A 19,909-nucleotide genomic window follows, 5' to 3' on the forward strand; every position below is an offset into this window, starting at 1 on the left:
TGGAAGAGCATGGTAGCTATGTGCGGATGCTCTTCGTGGATTACTGCTCAGCTTTTAACACCATCCTTCCACACAAACTGGTGGCCAAGCTACAAGACCTGGGGCTTCCATACAGCACCTGCATGTGGATCAATAGCTTCCTCTCGGGCCGTAGACAGAGAGTCAGAGTTGGCCATCACACATCCTCAGCCCTGAGTCTCAGCACTGGCTCACCCCAGGGCTGTGTGCTCAGTCCACTGCTCTACTCTCTCTACACACACGACTGCACTCCTCGCCACCACAGCAACATCTTTGTGAAATTTGCAGATGACACCACAGTGGTGGGGCTCATTTCCAAGGGAGACGAGTCTACGTACAGAGACGAGGTGGAGCAGCTGACGTCATGGTGTAAGGCCAATAACCTCCTCCTCAACACTTCAAAAACCAAAGAACTCATAATAGACTTCAGAAGGAAAAAGGCAGAGATCCAACCACTATTCATAAATGGGGACTGTGTAGAAAGGGTGGCAAGCTTCCGCTTCCTGGGAGTCAATATAGAGGAGAACCTTTCCTGGAGTGTGAACACCTCCGAGCTGCTGAAAAAGGCCCAACAGAGACTGTACTTCCTGAGAATTCTCAGGAGGAATAACATCACACAGAGACTGCTGGTGTCCTTCTACAGAGCCACCATTGAGAGTGTTCTAACTTACTGCATATGCATCTGGTACACTAGCTGCACAGGGGCTCAGAGGAAAGCACTCCAAGGGATCATTAACACCGCCCAAAAGATCACTGGCTGCCCTCTCCCCACACTGGAAGTTCTACACAACGCCCACTGTTTTAAAAAGGCCCAAAACATCATAAAAGACACCTCACATCCTGGCCACTCCCTGTTCGAACTGTTGCCCTCAGGCAGACGGTACAGGGCAATCAGAGCAAGGACTAATAGACTCAAACACAGCTGTTATCCAACTGCAATAACACATCTGAATACTACAAAAAAATGTCCATCACGCCACTCTTGTGTTAATCTATGCACGGTCTGAAGCATGTGTGTGGGAATGTATGTGAATGTTTTACTGTTATATCTTATTAGTATTTTAAGTATTCTATCTATTTTATTTATTGAATTTTATTGTTTTATTTATATTTTGATATTGCTAGGGATGATGCAATGATCGGGGACCATTCTTAATTTCGTTGTTCTCATGACAATGACAATAAAGTTTCTGATTCTTTCTGATTCTGATTCTGGAGGAGGAGCTCCGCTGGAAGCCGTGGCGTACCCCCGACTACGAGTGCATTTTCCACGGGACTCGGCTAGCTCTCGGAGGTCCCAAGAGCTGCCGAAAGTCCCCGCCTGTTGCGCTGCCTGCATCTAAGCCTCGCTCGCTTCAGGTGGGAGTCCTCCGTGTGGCTTCAGGCGCTCACGCTCCAGCCTCGGTGTCACCATTCTGTGCACCAGGGGCTCAGTCGCTCGCTCCGCCAGCTTCATCGACTTTTTTTTCGTAATACGTCAGCTAAAGATTATTGTACAGGAACCCCATAACGTATTGGAGTCGAAGGAAAATTGTACGTTTTAATTTCTTTCATTATGAAAATCAGATTTTACATTAAAGAAACGTTTTATTCATACTGTCAGTTTTAATGCTTAGGAAGAAAACTGACAAACAAAATAGGCATCAGTGGGTCACACTTAGAAAAAAAACTGAAGAAAATTGCAGTTGGTGCATTTCTAGTGAACACACTTGTGTGAATGCAGACTATTTGAGTCACAGCTTAGACAAACTGATTGGAGTGTAGATGCAGGTGTAAACGATCAAGGTTGAGCAGACACCAGTGTAGAAGAGAAGAATAGAAGCAAAGCAAGCAAAACAACAACTAGACACACAGGCTCCTACAGCCTGGCTTTACTTTTGTCAGGAGATTTATTTATGTGTACCCACAGTCGAGAGATTAAAAACAAAAAAAACAACAACTCTCAGTTTCAGCGACATGACCAGTACCAATTAGTATTAAATCTTGTAACAGATTTTTGTTAACTGATTTGCTCTCTTGGGCTTTTATCAGTAAGTCGCTTCAGAAAAGGGGCTCTGTAGTGCATCCTATAGAGGGCCAAATAAGCACTAATTAGAACACTCGTGTGCTCCAGCAACAACTCTCTTTTCTGTATCTATTTGCATGTCTCATTTCTCTCACCTCAGGTCTGTGTCTCAGTCTCTCACCCACACAGACTCATTCCTGCTTGGAGACAAAAACGGAAGGTTAAGGAAAGCCTCCGTCTTTTCTTAACTCAACACCACTTTCGAGTTTCCTTGAGACCCCTGTCATGTATTGTTACCAACCTCTCATCTTTCACCGTCTAAAAAGAGCTTTCCGTCTTAAACGCAGCACTTCGTGGGATAGGAGCCCAGTGAAAAATATCACAAATACAAGTGTCATTCTCCAAATTTAAGCACTGCCAAGATATCCCCCATATCACAGCCCACGCTCCCATCACTTAAGCTATGCACCTTTCCACCTTTTTGCAGGGATATGATTGCTCCTTCGCTCATTTATGTTTAGTACTGTGTGTATTTTGTACGCGCTGTGTGTGCTTGTGGCTGAGTGCGCCTCTAACAACAGTTGCGTGTAGGTGTGAGTTTACATGTGAAATTGATGCACAGTAGAATGCATAGGAATGTAAAAGCATAAAAGTGACCTTCAGATCTTTATTGTATGACTGACCTTTTTCACTTGTGGTAAATTCGAGCATGAGGAAATGTATTATCTGCATCCGATAACAGCTTTGTTGGGTTATGCCTACATCTATTATTTCCCAGATGAGCTCAGTCTGAATACTTAACTCAACATGTACAGTTAGGTGAAACAAAGCCTGCCTTTCTTCTTAACACCTAAATCTGAATGATGTGGCACAGATTACAATATTATCCTCAAGCAGCTTATGCTATTTATTCAATTTGGATAAAAGGAAAATAAATGTTAAAAAATACTATAGCATATATTTGTTCCCTAACAATCTGGAAACTTACTATATAAACCTTTTATGATACCTGGATTGACTCTCTCTCTCTCTCTCTCTCTCTCTCTCTCTATATATATATATATATATATATATATATATATATATATATATATATATATATATATATATATATATATATATCCAGGTATCATAAGTTTGTGATTCAATTTGGGTCACTCAAATCATTACAAATGAAATTTATATTATGTGTAGAGCTTATCAATGGCAATCTAACGTGTACGTTACATGTAAGTTGTCGCCTTTACATACGTTACCTGTACAATATTTTTGTAAATACATTTTTCTAAATAACGTTTACTGCAGTGTCGCTTTTACAAATGTAAAAATAGGTGTTCATCAAACACTGACATTAATAGCGCTTGTAATGAATTACTTTGTCTTCTACAATGAGTATGTAGCTTCAAATAGGCAGAATGAATATATGTTTGTATTCATTTGTTTGGTCTTTCTGAACAGCAATTTTTGCCATTTCACTGTATATGAAGATAAAGGGAATAACATTATAAATGAACATGCATGTATGTGTTTTTATATATACGTGTGGCGAGCAAGTGCAGACAGGCTTGGCTTGTATAATGTAAATAAGGGTTTGGCTGTGCCAGGAGTGCTTGTGGCAACTGTGCGTTTATAACTCATAACTACTCTTATATAATGCATAGTACCCTGTCCACTTAGTTTTTCATATTTGCAGTTTTTCCTTTGCTCCGAGCTGGGTGATCAAAGAGATTTTTCATATTTGTTAGATTTTGTAATTGCATAATTCATATTCCTGCCAACCGACACGCCTTCAACCAACACTCCCTCGCATGTGATCTTCTTTACTTAGAGGATCTGAGCGTGTGTGACATCAAAATAGCCTAATAACGAGGAAAGGCAGCTGAGGGTTTTTTTTCTTTTCATGTTTCAGATTTTTTTCTTTTTGTTTTACTATCATCCACCAGTTTCTACTATTCTTTTTGATTCTATTATTTTTCATGTTATGATTAGAGTTTTGCTGGATTGTTTTCTGTTTTGGATTTTCTCAGTTAGGTGAAATGCAGCTTATTCTGGTTCAGCCACTGTGACCGAGCTCAGCATCCAGCCTCCGGAGAGTGCTGTCATCAGCACAAGCTGCAGCACTACATCAGTGCCAAAATTGATCTGCCACACATGTCTTCTCAGGGAATTCTCTCACCCTGTAGCACAGCTCTCTGCCACTTTCCTTCCCTCCTATCGGTCTCTGTCCCCGCCTCTGTGTGAGCAATTAGCTAATTATTTGATTGTTTGCGCCAATCAAGGGTAAATATGAGCAGGGTACACACAGGCAGAGGGGAGCAGACATTGTGTGGATTATCCTCCATGTTCTGTTTGTCAGGCACAGTGAATTTCCATGTGTTCCCATTGTGTGTGTGTGTGTGTGTGTGGGGGGGGGGGGGGGGGGGGGGGGGGGGGGGATGTTTACTTTACCACAATCTCAATAAAAGACTTGGGTTTTTAGATTTTATAACTGAAATTCTTTTAAAAAATGATCTCATTTTAGTTTGCTAAAGCCAACTTTTATTGCTTTTATTTATTTATGCTTTAAAAAAAAATAGAATATTAGGTTAACTTTGATGGTATCTCCAAATTACTTCTAAGAAAACCTGTAGGAAATTGAACTTCCATGTGAATCTTTCCCCTGTCCTTTACATTTAGAGAGAATTTAGCTCTCTAGGTTTTGTGGAATATCAAACGTGCCACAGGCAGTGAGAGCTGTCACGGGGCACGTGGAAAAGCCACTCGCTAATGAGAACAGACACCCCTGCTGCACATATAATTAGAAGGTGGGAGAGCTATTCATACTTTGCTACTCAAACATTCAGTGTGATGGTTTAAGACATATTTTACTTCATTCTTTGACTGCACAGACAGATGAATTGATCCAGACAGTTTTGACAGCAATTGATTGAAATCTGACGCTTGTTTTGTATGAATTTTCTCTATGATGCAGGAAACAGGCCTACAGAACAAGTGAGCAAAAGATGCTCTCCCTTAAGGGCAAAGGAGCTGAAACCATTAATATTCAATGGTTTTAATGCTTCTGGTTCAAGGCAGAAAGAGAATTCCTCGTAGAGCTCTCGTATAATTATGGAGAAATTTAAGGAGACAGCCGGAAGTGTTTATTTCGAGAGCGTTTGAGTGTGCGTGTTTTATACCGCATGTTTAACTCATCTCGTAATATGATATGTAGTAATATGTTTCAGCTCTACGGCCTCATTTGTGCATTAAAGGCTAACGCAAGTATTTAAAACACAGTTTTAGAGACTGCAGATTTTAAATGCAGCAGGACATGCCGTTGTTGTGTACAGTCCAATCATGCCATTAACTACATCCACCCGCTACAGAAAACATGCTGAGAGGAGAGTGGAAACCCTCCTGTAGTGATCAGACATACCGCATGGATTTATCCCTTCTGAACTGCTCTTTCTGGTCCTCGCCATTAACGACCCCTGCACCTAATTTTCATCTTTTTCATGTTAGGATGATGCCTGCCTTTGAACATATTGGAGACACTGCTTGCTTGTGTTATATGTTCTATAAAAACTTAATGATCGGAAAAGCTTTCATTACAAGTCTTTTCACCCAGTTCTCATCTTGCTTTCTATTTCACATTGTCTCTTGAGGAAAAAAAAGCTCATTACAAATCACTTCTCACCCTTTCCGCCTTCCTCTTACTTGCCTTCATCAACCATCCCCAGGGTGACTCCTTCACTTACATGCAAACACGCTGTACTTCTCTCTTCACATATCTCTCACGACTAAAGTGAACATCTACAGTAACTGTCCCTGTACTCGTGCTGATCACAGTAAGAACATTGCTATTACCTCAGTGATGCGCTTTATGGATGCTGTTTTGCATAAAATAACTGGTTTTCAAAATAGTGAAACAAAGATTTTGGTGCTCAATTCAGTGAAACAGGCAATGTTTAGCCTCAAAATACACATAAAATGCATAATGTAAAAGACCCATTATACAGAATTATTTAAATTTTATGTAAATTACCGATTCAAAATGCATCTGTCGCTTCAGTGTCGCAGGTGGATATTGATTTTAACTAATTATACATAGCTGGGTAGTGTTATCTGTTAGCTCATTGTTGAGCTGAAATATAATTATTTCAGCATATTAGAAAATAGAGTACAAAATGCAACACTTGCATCCAAAAGATACTGGCGTAGCAGCCCTAGACAAATGAACGTAACACTGTTCTTAGGTGAAGTACTTACTTGGTTTCACCACCTCTGGACATGTCTCTGCTCTCTCTCTCTTGTAGGGCAGCCGCCCCCAACCCTTTTTGGGCCACGGACCGGTTTATGTCCGACAATATTTTCACGGACTGGCCTTTAACGTGACTTAGATCACTTGGCTGTTTGTAGGTTCCAAATTGCTGCAACAGGGGAGTTGCAGGGTGCCCTGTGGAGAACAAACTGTGCAACGTCAGCACAATAACATGGTTGAACGGTGTTTCTCCTGCGTCTTCTTTACTTTTTACATTTTCATTTATTGCCTATTTTAAAAACCGACTCCAATAAACTGGAGCTGCCAGTATGTCGCGCTTTACTTACAAAGAACCTAATTTTGCCAATATCAAGTGCACCAGTTTCCAAGTGATTCGCTTATAAGGAGGAGACATGGCACTCCCAGAAATTCAAGGGTGAATTTGCTGGTAGAAGTTTAGCTACTGGGACAAAATGTCCATTGAAACCATTGAACTTAAAGATAATTTGGATAATGTTTTAAAATAAGTATCTGGAGGCATTTCAAGATGGCTGCCAAGTGGCCAGACTTGTGTCTAGAATGACTTTGATGATGCCTGAAATTAAAATGAACATTATTACTTAGAGAACTAATATCTAATTCTCATAAAAATGATAAGTTAAAACCTCCAAGTTCTTTTTGAACACACAATAAAACTTGCAAACTGCTGTAATTGTGTGCATGTTACATGGCACCAGCTCCATAGGCCCCATTTATGCTAAACTGCCTTGCAACCACCCACTATAACACAAGAAATCTCTAAGTGGGAGTCAAGAGTTCTCCTCTACTTGTAAAGTCTCTGTTGCCTCTGAAATAGAAACAAGGTAGTATTAAAACTGTAATTTTCTTGTTATACTTCCAGTGATTCTTCTCTCATAGGCAACCAGTTTTTTTTTTTCAAATGGCTATCCACTGATATGAGTCATACATTAAGAGCAGAAAATGGTTCGCCGTACACAGCTGATTTCATAATTGCTGCTACCCAGAGCAGGCTGAATATTAAAAAAAATTAAGTGACTCTGTGGGGGAACTGCAGAATGGCTGCTTATTAAGTGTACTTGATGCTTTTTTTCTGACAGTTCCCTTTGTTGTCTTTTATTTCAGATTGAAAGACCTTCATCGTGGTGAAAAACCATCAGAGACCGCTTTTTAACTCGCCGTAAATGCAAAATAAGAAAGGTGAAGTGAGAAAGGTTTCATGAGATGACATTTTGTCCCTGGCTTATTCAAAAGAGCCGTCATCAGACCCTGAAGAGAAAAGGCAGTGAGGGAAGTAACTTTTGTAGCTCCATAAATGGCCTCAGTACCCTGCAGGTGTCTTTGAGTGTGACAAAAATCAATTCAACATGAGCAATCCAACTAGTATCCAAGGCCTGAGGGTCAGTGTTGACAGAGGAGAAAAGATTGGAAATAAAACCCAGATCCAGTTCACTCAGTCTGGAGATGACAACGCCAATCAGTTATCCTCAATCAGTGATCAAGAAAGAAGAGGTTTGTATGAGGACACGGGATACGGCACAAGCTCTATTCCTCCCTTGGTCTCTCAGAGCGACTCCCCAGAAAAGTTAGAGTTTTGGGGATCAGAGCAGCAATGCGTGGAGTCTGACTATGAACTTTTGGCACGTCAGGAGATACATACTTACCTGGGAAGCAGGAAGCAGGAGGAGAATGAGGAGGAGGACGATTGTGGAAGCATGAAAGATGGAAAAGATGAAGGTGCCATGTCAATATCATCGAGTTCAACAGCCAGCTCTGCTTCTACCGGCGTGAGGAGAAATGACAATGACAGCAACAGAGTGGAGAGTAAAATTCAGAGAGGCAAAGAGGTTCAGAAAAGGATCGCCTGTCATAGCACTGAGGAGCTAGACGCATGTGTGACAGCAGAGAAACAGGACACCAGGTCAGGCAGAGAAAGATGGAAGGGAGGTCTGAAGGAGTCTAAGTCTGAGACGAATGTGTTTGTCTCCAGCCTGTCAGCTGTTTCCCTCAGTGGAAGCCTGTCTAGTGCTCTGGATGGTGATGGAGAAACTTCTCTCGCCTCTCTGTCGAAGACCAACCCTTATCACAATGCCCAAAACACTACCTCAGCCCAGAACAGAAGAAGGGCAGCCCCTGTAGATGCCAATCAGAACTCCCCACCGATGCATCCTCAGGAGACCCTTAACCCAGCATTCTCATACCAGGATCAGAGAAAAGATGAGAGAAGTCATAGAAATGGCTTGTCCTCTGATGGAGGGCTAGGCCAAAGGAGAAAGGCTGGATTTGAGGAGAGGGTGCTGCCACCACGGCGCCAACAGCTTGTGAGGCCCCTCTGTCAGACGGAGATGGGAAGAGCGAGGAGTGCAGACTCCAACACTCAGCAAACTGAGACAGGGCAACCGTCTCCTCTTAACCTCTCTGCAGATCCACACAGTAATGGGTCAAACAGAAAGTTTACAAAAACATCTTTACGTGAACCATCTGATTTCTCCCACCTGTACAACACATCTGTAGTCTCCCAGCTGAGGCAACCCAGCCAGACATCCCAAAGGGAGACTCCACCAGCGGAAAAACAGCCAGCTACAAGTGCACGCCACAGTTCCAATCCCTCAAACCCTTCCACCTTAGAGAAGAGACCCCAGACTCAGCTTACATACAGAAGGAATTGCTCTAGTCCCAACAGAACTGGGGTTGAATCCAGGTCATCAACCCCTCCACACTCCCCTCTCAGGACACCCCAGGGCTCACCATGCAGGCAACCCTCCATGTACCTCGTTTCTAGGAATGTCTCTGGAGTGGTTAGACATATCCCTGCTGTATCAACATCAGCTCAGGGCTATGGCAACAGTTGCTTGAGAGCACCAGTCAAAACTAATATAAGCACAAGTGGAATCCCCAAAGCGCCTCTTAACAACCAGCAAAGCTCCCCCAGCTCTAACAACAACAACTCCCCCAAAGACAGCTCGCCATCACCTAAACTGAAACCTAAAGGAGTTCGCCCCAAAATCATTACCTACGTCCGAAAGAATCCTCAGTTTAAGCCTCAGGCTTCTGATGGACCGTATCAGGTATCCTCGCTACCATCCAGGCTGTCCGCATGCACCCACAGCCAAACACCCACATCTTTTAAAGACACACCTAAAGAGCCCCCAAGGCCTGATCCGGAAACCCGAGGAGCCCCAGTTCTTTGTGCCTCCAATCTGCTTTATGATAAGTACCGCCAGGAGATGCAGACAAACATTTTTCCATCAGGAATACTGAATAGGAGTATAAGGGCTCCTGGACACACAAACACTGTTCCACCCGTACACGCCCATAGCCACACAGCACCTCCAAAACTGGGCAGCAAGGCAGACAACTTCTATGGGACACCATCAGAGGTGAGTCCTGTTTACTGTAGAGATGTGATTTTAAGTCTTTCTTTGATTATGAGTCTTACGCACAGTTTATTGACTAAGCATGTTAATGCTTCCATCATGCTGATAGGCCTAGTAAACCATGTATAATTGATAACAGGCCTTTTGCATTTTATGATCACTCTCAGAGGACCTTCATTATTGCTTCTAAACCTATTTCTTATTGATACTGATTCAATAAATTCATTTTGCATTCATACTTATATACGCAGTCAAACACGAACATGGGGAAATAAATATTTAATGCTTGTTGAAGTGCAAAGTCCGCGGGGGACGAGTTAGTTTTCAGTGCTTCACATGACAATGTATGTGTGTTAGCATTTTGCCTAGAACACAGTAACACTGTTGAGAGTGTCAACATTTCAAATTTATTCCGCAGCTTCCAGTTTCCCTGCAGGACTGTTACATTTTCATTTAGAGTTAATAACATCTGATTTGCTGGGTTCCATTTTTCATCAGATTTGATTGCTTCTACTCACAATATAAGAAAAAGAAGCATGCAGCAGAGTTCCAAACTGAGGATAGAAATACTTTTTTTTTCAATAATCAGCATCATGCTGCTATTAGATTACAGGGTGCGTTGCATTTTTGCACAAAATTAAAGCTGCTACAGTATCCAGACATTGTTGCTAACAAACGTGGGTGAAAGTCTGAAGGGGGTTTTAAAGCAAACACACACAAATGTTAAAAAAACAAAAGAAAACGCTGTTATTATCTTAGTCATGAATTTAAGTGTGGCCCATACTTGAAATGCTGCAATGAAAAATGGAAAGCTCTTATGTGATTTAACTGCACAGAAATGGCTTCAGAAAACACAGCATGTCAGTTATTTTGATGGCATTTGACTCCATTTGGTGATTTTGATTTCTAGGTTGGAAGATCCGTCAGCTTGAAAGGCTGCTCCGCTGAGGACGCTCTGCAGAGCAGGACGGCTGCTCAGGCAGGAGGGAGTGGCAGTCTCCTGCGGTCTGGCAGAGGTCTGCGTCTGGGACTGGGAGCTGTCACCAGAACGGCTACGATCGCGGCCAAGGGCAGAGGACCTAGTCAAGGTCAGAGGTCAACACAAGTCTTCAGCCAGCCGGTCCAACCTGTCACCCCAGCAACTAATCAGAAAGACCCGGATAATACAGGTAAATTAAACATTTGACCAGATCTGAATTTTCCACACAGAAAGCAGCAAGGATAGCAACTGTAAATGACCTCTTTTGAGTCATCTGAGCTCATGTCAGATTCTATTTCAGCAACCCAAAATTTATGCTGCGTTACCTTTCTTCTCCTCTGCCGCACCAAGCAGTTTTGAGACCCTTTCCTCCCCTTATCAACTTGGCCCGAGATGAAGGCAGCTTATTAAAATGCGTTCTCTGAGATTAATTTTGATCTGATTGGGAATCTTTTAGAGACACTCTGAGGGGACTACGCTGCCATCACCAAAATCAAATAAATAAATAACTACTTGCTCACATTTTCCTCTTCGCGCACAAAAAATTTCCAATTCTGAGGGTTCAGATAGCATCTCTGGCTGCCGAACTCAGATTTAAGTCACAGCTCAACTGTTAATGCAATATTGGAGTCTAAAATTTTCTCATCATCCTGCACACTGCTGGCAGGCTGTGTCATTTATCACTCCCATGCATGTTTGATTTGCTGTGTAGCTGAGGGTGCCAACGCAGACACAAACTGATAACATCTGGAGAGATTTTGTACATCTACATGTGTACTTTAATATATACATATATACACAAAATACATACATACATACCCAAAACTGAACATGCACAGTTGATCAGCATAGTTTCATGATGTGCTGGGCTTCCTTATCATAATCCTTATTAATACATATGCATAGCAACTACATGCTGCTTGGCCCTCTGGGAACTAAAGCCTTTGAAGTACAAAGCAATTAACACTTAAGTGATGTCACTATCTTCCTTCTGGAATCCTCCATGCCCTTTGCATGGTTGGATAAACGGCACCTGAAATGCTGAAATTATTTGAGTTTTTCATTTTTTCTCATCAGTCTCCTGGGAAAACACTAACTAGAACCCCCCACCCTACCCCCCCACCCCTTTATTTCATTCATCGCTGTGAATAACAACATGTGAGAGAAGAGGAAATCTCTCTGTGTCACACAGATTATAGTAGTTATGCTATAAAGTTATTGTGTAGCTGTCAAGCTACTCAAACTACTTACTTAATTACTATATAGATACGTCTAAATACTGTATTGTTTTTATAATAAGGACCTTCTTCTCATATGTGTTGTAGCAACCACAGCTTCTTCGTGCTGACACTCTCATCTACTCTAAAAGCAGTGATCCTGATGCTTTGTGCATGTTCTGCTGCAGAGGTTGTAATAAACTCAGGTGTTACATTTACATGGAATTTCAGACTCAGTGGAGGTAATCGGTGCAGGTTTTTGTGTCTCACCTTGACCTGACTCTAAAAGACTGGCGATTGTTGCACCTTTCCCAGCTGCCTATCCCATTGAATTTTTCTGGCCTAAATTACTTAATGTCCTTGCTTTCATTCAAAGGCAGTGGACGGAAATATGGTTTTGCTCACGTCTTTAGCATTGGCAAAACTCTTAGGGTTTTCTAAGGGAAAACAATTATAGCCTAAAGGACCTTTATATATAAGCTTTTTGATGGTGACTTTATCACAGAGAACTTTGAGATGTGTGGAATAAAGACACCGGTTACTGCTTTCTATATTCACAAGCAGTCTGCGGCTGTGGTATTTAGGCTATAGTTGATGATTGCCAAGCTCACTTCTCTCCGTTGTCTCTCAGAGTGAATGAGTACAGAGGAGTGGGGGTTGGGAGGATAGAATAGAAATGAGACCATTTATCTTGAATGATCCTGACCTTCTCACTCTAGAGGAGCAAGCTCCAACCTAATGAACAGACCGCATGGCACACAGACGGGCGCTAAGGATCGAGGGAGGACATGACAAGTGTGAGCAGCAGCATTGATGATGCTGGAAGGGAGCTAGACTGGAAGCTTTTTTAATTTTTCTCCCGGGTTTTCCCCTCTCTGTTCCAACAGAGTTTTATTTCTCCTTCACAAAGTTTTTCTTTCTTTCTCTTGTCCTCACGATGTGGTTGCCCCCATAGCATGCACTGGCACATGCAGCTGTGCCAAATGGAGAGGAAATGAGGGCTGCCTACCTTATCTCTGTAGCCAGCAGGGGATAAAGCTCCTCTTCCACCCAGGATCTAGACCTTGTTCTGCAGGCTAGTGCAGCCAAGATGGAGCTTTTATCCATGGCCTGGGGATTTGCCCACTGCCCATTGTGTGTATATTTGTGTGTAGCCTTTGTTGTTCATGCCTTCACATTTCATCTGTATTGCCATTGGAAACCATAGATGACAGCAAAGAGAGGATTTCTCACAATCGTTCCCTGACAATAGCTTCCTATATGAGGCTGTGATTACCTTTTTAACCTCAATTTCTCTCCTTGATTCCAAACATTTTCCTTTTGTCCTTCAATAACAATAGTTTCTCTTTTTTTAAAATTTACCTTCCATACCTTTCAAGTTTGGAAACGACTGCTTTTAGTCTTCGAGATAACTTTGAAGGGTTACTGATAATAAGGCAGTAAGGTTATGGGTTAGATAGATATATTAACAATGACCTAATCTGTGAGTGTCACATTGAATACCATGATAGCGCTGACATTTGAGAAACCGCTGGCCAGTAGCCCAGTCTGCAATCACCAGCAGAGCCAAACACAGCTGTTCACAGGTTGTTGTGTGTATACTTATTATATTTACTTGGCGCAGCAGTCATAGTCATAGAATGATGAACTTCCTGGTGCCCACTGAGAGCTTAGTCAACACAGGATAATGAATGGTTCACAGGGGGATAAACATCACAACTGTTGAGCTTCTTGTATATATTTTGCCTAATGAGTTTAGTCAATAAGTACTAACACACACACATACATGCACACACACAGACATCTGTACACAAAATCACTTTCCCTGTATATCAGGATTCATTTGTTGCAACTTAGATAAAAGGAGCATAAATGCAGTAGAGCCAGATATGATGAAATGCAGTGAAGTAGTTCTTTTTTTCTCAGTTCATTGCGCATGTCTTGATTCGTTTTTTAGAATTCTCAGTAATACACATGAGATAACATGATTTATGCTTGATTCTCAGATGACCAGGCTGCCACCCCACCCGCTACTACGACAGCAGCAGCCCAGCCCCAGGCTGCAGCGGCCTGCAGGTCTCTGCTTCCCAAAGCAAGTCAGTCGGGTCTTCGCCCCCCAGGTTTCAGCTCCAGCCGCCTGCCCGCGGGCCGCCTGGCGGCATTTGGCTTCGTCCGGAGCTCCAGCGTGTCCTCTGTCTCCTCGGCCCATTCTGCTGACAGCACACAGAGTGACCCCTGCAGAACAGCTCACCGTGAGTCAGCTCAAATCTGTTGACACCACCATTACCACGCGTCAGATAGAGGCCCTTCCATGCACGCGTCTGCTTTTCTATGATGCCACGTTCACGTCACGCGAATGCCTGCCTGTTAACTTTAATGCCGACTTTATCACCACATTATGATACATTAAGAGTGATAAGCACTTAAGCGCTTTTGTTGCCTTCCACTGTGTTTTCCCTGATGAATATAGTTTGCATAAACAGCCCCCACCCACATGCATTATGTTAGGGTTTGCTTTCTCTTTGAGTTCCACCCCTCCTGCAATTTATCCTTCACTCTGAATTTTCACACACAATATCAACGTAATTATCGTGTGCAGAGACACAGATTCAAGAAGCACATCTTCCATAACACACGAGGACACCAAAGAAAAATCAGATTATAGTCACTAGCAGTGCAGTGTGTAGCTGTCAATTTGCATTAGTGTTTTATCATCAATAGGTTTGTGCACAGGCCACGTTGGTCTTTCCATTCTTACGCTTAGAGGTTTGTCAAAACGACACAGCACACATCATCGTTACCCAGACTTACCAGTAATTTTACAGGCTCTTACTGTAACTGGGTCTGTGCTGCAGATTCTGTCAGCATTAGCAGAGATAACAGCAATGCTTGTGTGAATAGTTTTCATTTTCACAGTAGCAGGGGCCTGGAAGAATTTACAGTTGTGATCCCAGTGCTGCTTGGCAGACTGGTTAGATAGTTGGCTGAATTTTGTGATGGCTGCATGTGTATTTAATGTGACCTACATAGGAAATGCTTGCTCTTCCTCTCCCAGTTACAGTTGACGTAAGCGCCTCGCTCTCACGCACATCAGGCCCCCTGTTATGTCATCGCTCCTTTCCCTCATTTCCCCCCTTGTGCTCATCCTTTTTTTTTTATCCTTGTCTTTTCTTTGCCATTGGTTAAAAAGTAAACACAAACTGTGCAGTACTGAGGGAACGGCTCTCTGCAGTGCAACAGGGAAAAGAGGAATCCCTCTGGGTTTCCAAAGCAGAATGTGTTTATCTTTTTCTTCTTCTTTTTTAAACAAAGCTGCATAAATAGGGAGGTTTTATTTTTTGAAAAGCCTATGTGCTTCAGGAGAAAAAAAATGTTTTTATTGTTTTAAACTTTGTACGTATTGATGAAGGAAATAGCACTATTACTGACTAAGAGTGGGGGCACGTGTATGTGTGTCAAGCTGAAATCAGTGATTTTAAGAATCCTTTATTCATGAATATTTATTGTCTTTTGGAGCTATTTCTAAGCAACTATACATCTCAGCATCCTCAATTTAAACAACTGCAAGTACAACTTATGTGGATATGTCACCACTTGGCAAAGGTCTGGGAGAACACCCAAACTGTCACCCGTAGATGGGAGAAAACTGGTTAGGATGTTCAGTAACAACCATGGAAACTGCTGATTCATCAGCATCACTTTCCACAGTGAACAAATAATGGGTTGTTTTCTCGCCGTGGCACTGGTGCATTGCACAAAGTGGATGGAACAGTGAATTAGGACTACCTCCAAATCCTTCACCTCAAATCAACACCTAGATGGTAAAATTTGTTCATAATTAAGTGCTCTAATAGGATAATGACCAAAAGTAATCAATTTACATTCTTCATTTTATATAAAACCTTCATTTCTACAGTTTTTTTCTTAAAATAAAATATTTCAAATAATGTCGCACATAAGTGAAATTTGATTTAAGATATTTCTGCTGAGCAAACATTCATTAATTACATCAGGACACACTGCAGCTCTTCACATACTGTAATGACACACTTGTACTACTAAATCAGAGAAGAACAAACACAATGTGACATGATCTTTCTTGCTGGCACATTGTCTATTTAAAAAGCTCTCGGTATTAATGTGCAGTAGCCAATCACCTGTCGGTCAAAACTCCTTAGGCAGTTAAACCTTTATACATCAAATATACTCAGAAAGTGTAGCAGCACCTGCCAGGACAACAGAGAAGACTAGAAATTGTTAAAAGTAGTGCCTGCAGCAGAATATTCCTCTTCCTGCTGTTGAACGGCTGCAGTGTAAGGTGAAGCTAAAATGGAATAGAGGATGATAGACGTGAGAGGAGGAAGATTAAGGTCCTTTGATGTTAAGTTTTATGTGTGTGTCTGTTGGTGTGTTTGTACGTGGCATGCAGTGCGGGAGACAGAAGGGGAGAGCAGAAACATTTATTTCCACTTTTGACTCTGCGTGGTGCTTGTGGCCTTTATCAGTGAAGTATTTGAACTCTGGGCCCTTTTTGAACCCCCGACTGCAGATCCTCTTTCTTTCCTGCTGTGTGAGCACTTGATGAGCTTCAAGCACAAGGTTGTCTGATGTCTTTTTGTCTTACTTTACTTTACTTTCTTGGGGGGATAAGTTTAACAGTCATACTAGCTCTTCTCTTTGCGAGATTAGGGTGAGTTTTTTTTTTTTTGTTTTTTGTTTTTTTTTGTTTTTGTTTTTTTTCTTTTTTTTTTTCGCCTGTCCCATTTGGTTCTTTAGCCATCAGAATTGTTGTCTGAAGACCAACAAGGATACCCAATGGATTTACTTTGCCAAATGGATCATCGTGGCATTGCCGTATTGGTCCATTTGGTCGATCTTTGTTTTTATTATTTATTATATTTTATTTTCAGATGTTACAGACGGGACAGACATGAGTGAGAGATAGGAAAGGGAGAAAGAAAGAGGAAGGAAAGGAAAAACAGAAGGGGAGAGGGACAGTGAGAAAGGGGGGGAGAAAAAAAATAAAAAATCTCCTGGATCACCTGTTGAGAGAAGAATAGAAAACAAGCAAAAAAAGACAAAAAAAACAAAAAACAAAGCAACATACTAAACACAACACCCTCGCATTAATCTAGCTAAGTGTAAACAGCAGTAAATACTAAATATTCAATGTTGTTGTGCAGCACGCAGGACAGATGTGCTTCGAAGTAGCAGCCAAGAAACGTGTAATTTGGGTCTACGAGCAGTGAACACCCGTGTGCATACCTGTGTGGATCAGCATGCTTGTATTCCAAAGGTTTCTCCATGTAACGATCTGCTAGGGAGTGTGGGGGGGCCACAGCCCCGTCCTCCAGGGTGTGAAGCAGGTATGGAGGAGATCAAAACTCCAGACATCCAGAGGCCCCCAGAACACAAGAAACCATGGAAGACCAACAGAGGGGCAGCCGCGCCACTGTTCCAGTAAGAGCTGAGGAGAGTCCCAGATGAGGGTTCACTCAGCAGCCGCGGAGCAGAAGCCAGGGGGAGTTGCAGTGACGCGCCCGTGAGCTCCGCCGGCCGCCAGCTGTGCCTGAGTGACCGAGCCCCAGGCCGAGAGGCCGGGGGCACCCCACCCCCGAAGGGGCCCGAGCGAGCCCCAGGCTCCAGGCCCCGATAAGCGGCCGCCAAGGAGTGAGCCGGTGTGTACCTGGACGCCCACCCCCAGACACAAAGAACCACCAACGCACCGACACCTGAGGGAGTCCGCCACCGGCAGTGGAAGTGGTGGTAGGTGGAGATAGGCCTCCAAACCTTGGAGGGCCTGAGGTGTCCCCAGAGAGGTGGCATCTGATACCCAACCTGACATATAGACACAGAAATACAGGCACACACAGACACAAACATCCATTCCCACCCTCATGCTCTCATATGCACTCACTCCACACTCAACCAACGTGGAGACAGACATAAAGAGACGCTGTACACACGATCACACTCCCCAAGCGTACTCTACAAACCGGGTCTAGGTACCCTTGCTCCTGGAGGGGGGAACTGCACCCAGACCCAGGTGGTGTTACCCTTTTCCCTGCGGTGGGGAGAGGCAGACCACCCCGACTCCGTAGCAGCAGGGAGGCCCCACACTCCAGACCGCAGTCGGACGGCCAACTCCACCTAGCCCTCCTGCTCCAGCAGGCCGCAGAGAATGGGGGTGGGAGAAGACTCCAAACCTCCCTCCACCCGCTCATTGTAGTGTTGATGCATGTGTGTTCTAAGGTGCATTTAAAACCCAGGAGGGCATGGAGCTACCTGCCAAGGAGCAGCAGGTAAGCGCATAGTCCCTCCTGATAGCCCTCAATGTCTAAGTGTATTTAAAATTGAGAGGTGGGCAACGACGCCAGGGGTGAGGTGTACACCCTGATGGTAATTTGGACTCCGTGATTGTGCCCACCCCCAAGATCCTATATGTATGTGTAATGAGAGTGTGAATAATGTGAATGTCTAAGTTGTGGGATAAGAAGAAAAAAAAAGAAAAAAAAAAAAGAGATTAGGGTGAGTTGCCATACATTTATATGTATAATGAGTTTAAAACCACAACAATAAATGTATTTAGGAGAGATTTGCAATACCTGATTTTCCTCCTCTGCTCTGGGATCTTTGCCCCATCTCACCATGCTCCAGCTTCGATCAAAGAACAGAAAGACTGACAGATGCATTCTCACATCCTTCTGTCAAGGATGTCAGGGGAGCTCCAGCAACCTAGTACCTACTTGTGCAGAGAGAAGCATTCCCCATTGATCAACGAGCAAAACGGACTCTGTTAGTGCTCTGGATGGTACTGATAGAAGAAATCATTAAGGAGTAACGCGTTTGGGAAAAGATTGCAGGGCACTAGTAAAGTGGGTTAGAGGAATGTCCCTGGAGTTTATACTTCCCACTGTTGTAGTTCATCCTCCAGCTCAGTGGGTTGTGTGTGTGTGTGTGTGTGTGTGTGTGTGTGTGTGTGTGTGTGTGTGTGTGTGTGTGTGTGTGTGTGTGTGTGTGTGTGTGTGTGTGTGTGTGTGTGTGTGTGTGTACGGTGCAGGACTAGCGTAGATAGTAGCTTCAGTAAAAATAGCTGATGGCTTGTTCAACTATAAGCCATTCAACTTTATTATTACAGTGGGATGAAAAAAAGAGTCATACAGCATCAGGAAACTGGGGAAATTAATGAAAATTATTTGCAATTATTTGATACTATTAGAGCTAATTGGAATTAGGGCATTTTTCTGCATAGGAACACATAACATTCACACACTAAGCTAATACTAGGCTAAACTGCTTTGACCATAATTGATTCTTATCAGCGGTTTGTATATAAGTATACATGGAAATATGTATGAGTTAGTCTAGAGGCTAGAGTAGAGTATCTAGAGGCACATAGCTTACTCTACATGGCATTGATTAGCCATTAATTCAATCCATGCTTTAGCCCAGTGGCTGACATCTCCCAAGATGTTTCATGTGTGTGTGTGTGGATGTCTGCGTGCTTTTGCACTGAAGACACCCCTCTTGCATCCGCACATGAAAGAGGGGTGTGTGCTGTTAATTCCTCTGTGATTGACAGACTCTGTTTCATAGCTGAGAGAAGATTCCAGCAGAAGACAGTTGATTAAGCCTGTGCCTTTGAGCAACACCGACTCCATGACAGAAACTCAATCGCCAAAACAAACTGTGTATTATCAGCTCTATTTGTCTTGTCTTGCGATAATAAAATATTGTAAGAAATCAAACGAAGGGCGGGCTGGAGCGAGCAGGGAGCTGAGGGGAGAAGAAGAGCTGAAGGGAGATGCAGCGGTGAAAGCAAATTCAATGAGTCAAAATGAGCTAAGGGGAGAGAGGAAGGAAGACGGGGGAAAAAGGAGCGGAAAGCGAGGCATGCGGAGATCTGCATAGAGAGGAGAGTGAATGCCGTACCCCAGATGCCATGGCTCAGATCTAGTCTCTGACTCATGCTCGCTCACTGTGAACAGATGGTTTCTGTGGTGCATGTGCGCACACACTTATAAGCATACACACACACACGCTGGTGGAGGAGAA

General features: G+C 43.0%; 1 protein-coding gene across 2 annotated transcripts in view; it reads left to right on the forward strand.

Annotated features, from left to right (window-relative positions):
• Positions 1 to 19,909, forward strand: part of mtus2a (microtubule associated tumor suppressor candidate 2a) — a 45,979-nt gene that overhangs the window by 7,444 nt on the left and 18,626 nt on the right. For both annotated transcript variants that reach the window (XM_085420664.1, XM_085420665.1), the window contains exons 2-4: positions 7,407 to 9,661; positions 10,569 to 10,827; positions 13,861 to 14,106. In XM_085420664.1, coding sequence (XP_085276790.1) covers positions 7,649 to 9,661; positions 10,569 to 10,827; positions 13,861 to 14,106 — 2,518 coding nt within the window. In that variant the 5' untranslated portion in view covers positions 7,407 to 7,648. The remainder of the gene's footprint in view (positions 1 to 7,406; positions 9,662 to 10,568; positions 10,828 to 13,860; positions 14,107 to 19,909) is intronic.

This window comes from Rhamphochromis longiceps, linkage group LG10, assembly GCF_057381845.1.
Source record: "Rhamphochromis longiceps isolate RC_006_pf linkage group LG10, R_longiceps_female_GT1.1, whole genome shotgun sequence".
In the NCBI taxonomy this organism is placed as follows: Eukaryota; Metazoa; Chordata; class Actinopteri; order Cichliformes; family Cichlidae; genus Rhamphochromis; species Rhamphochromis longiceps.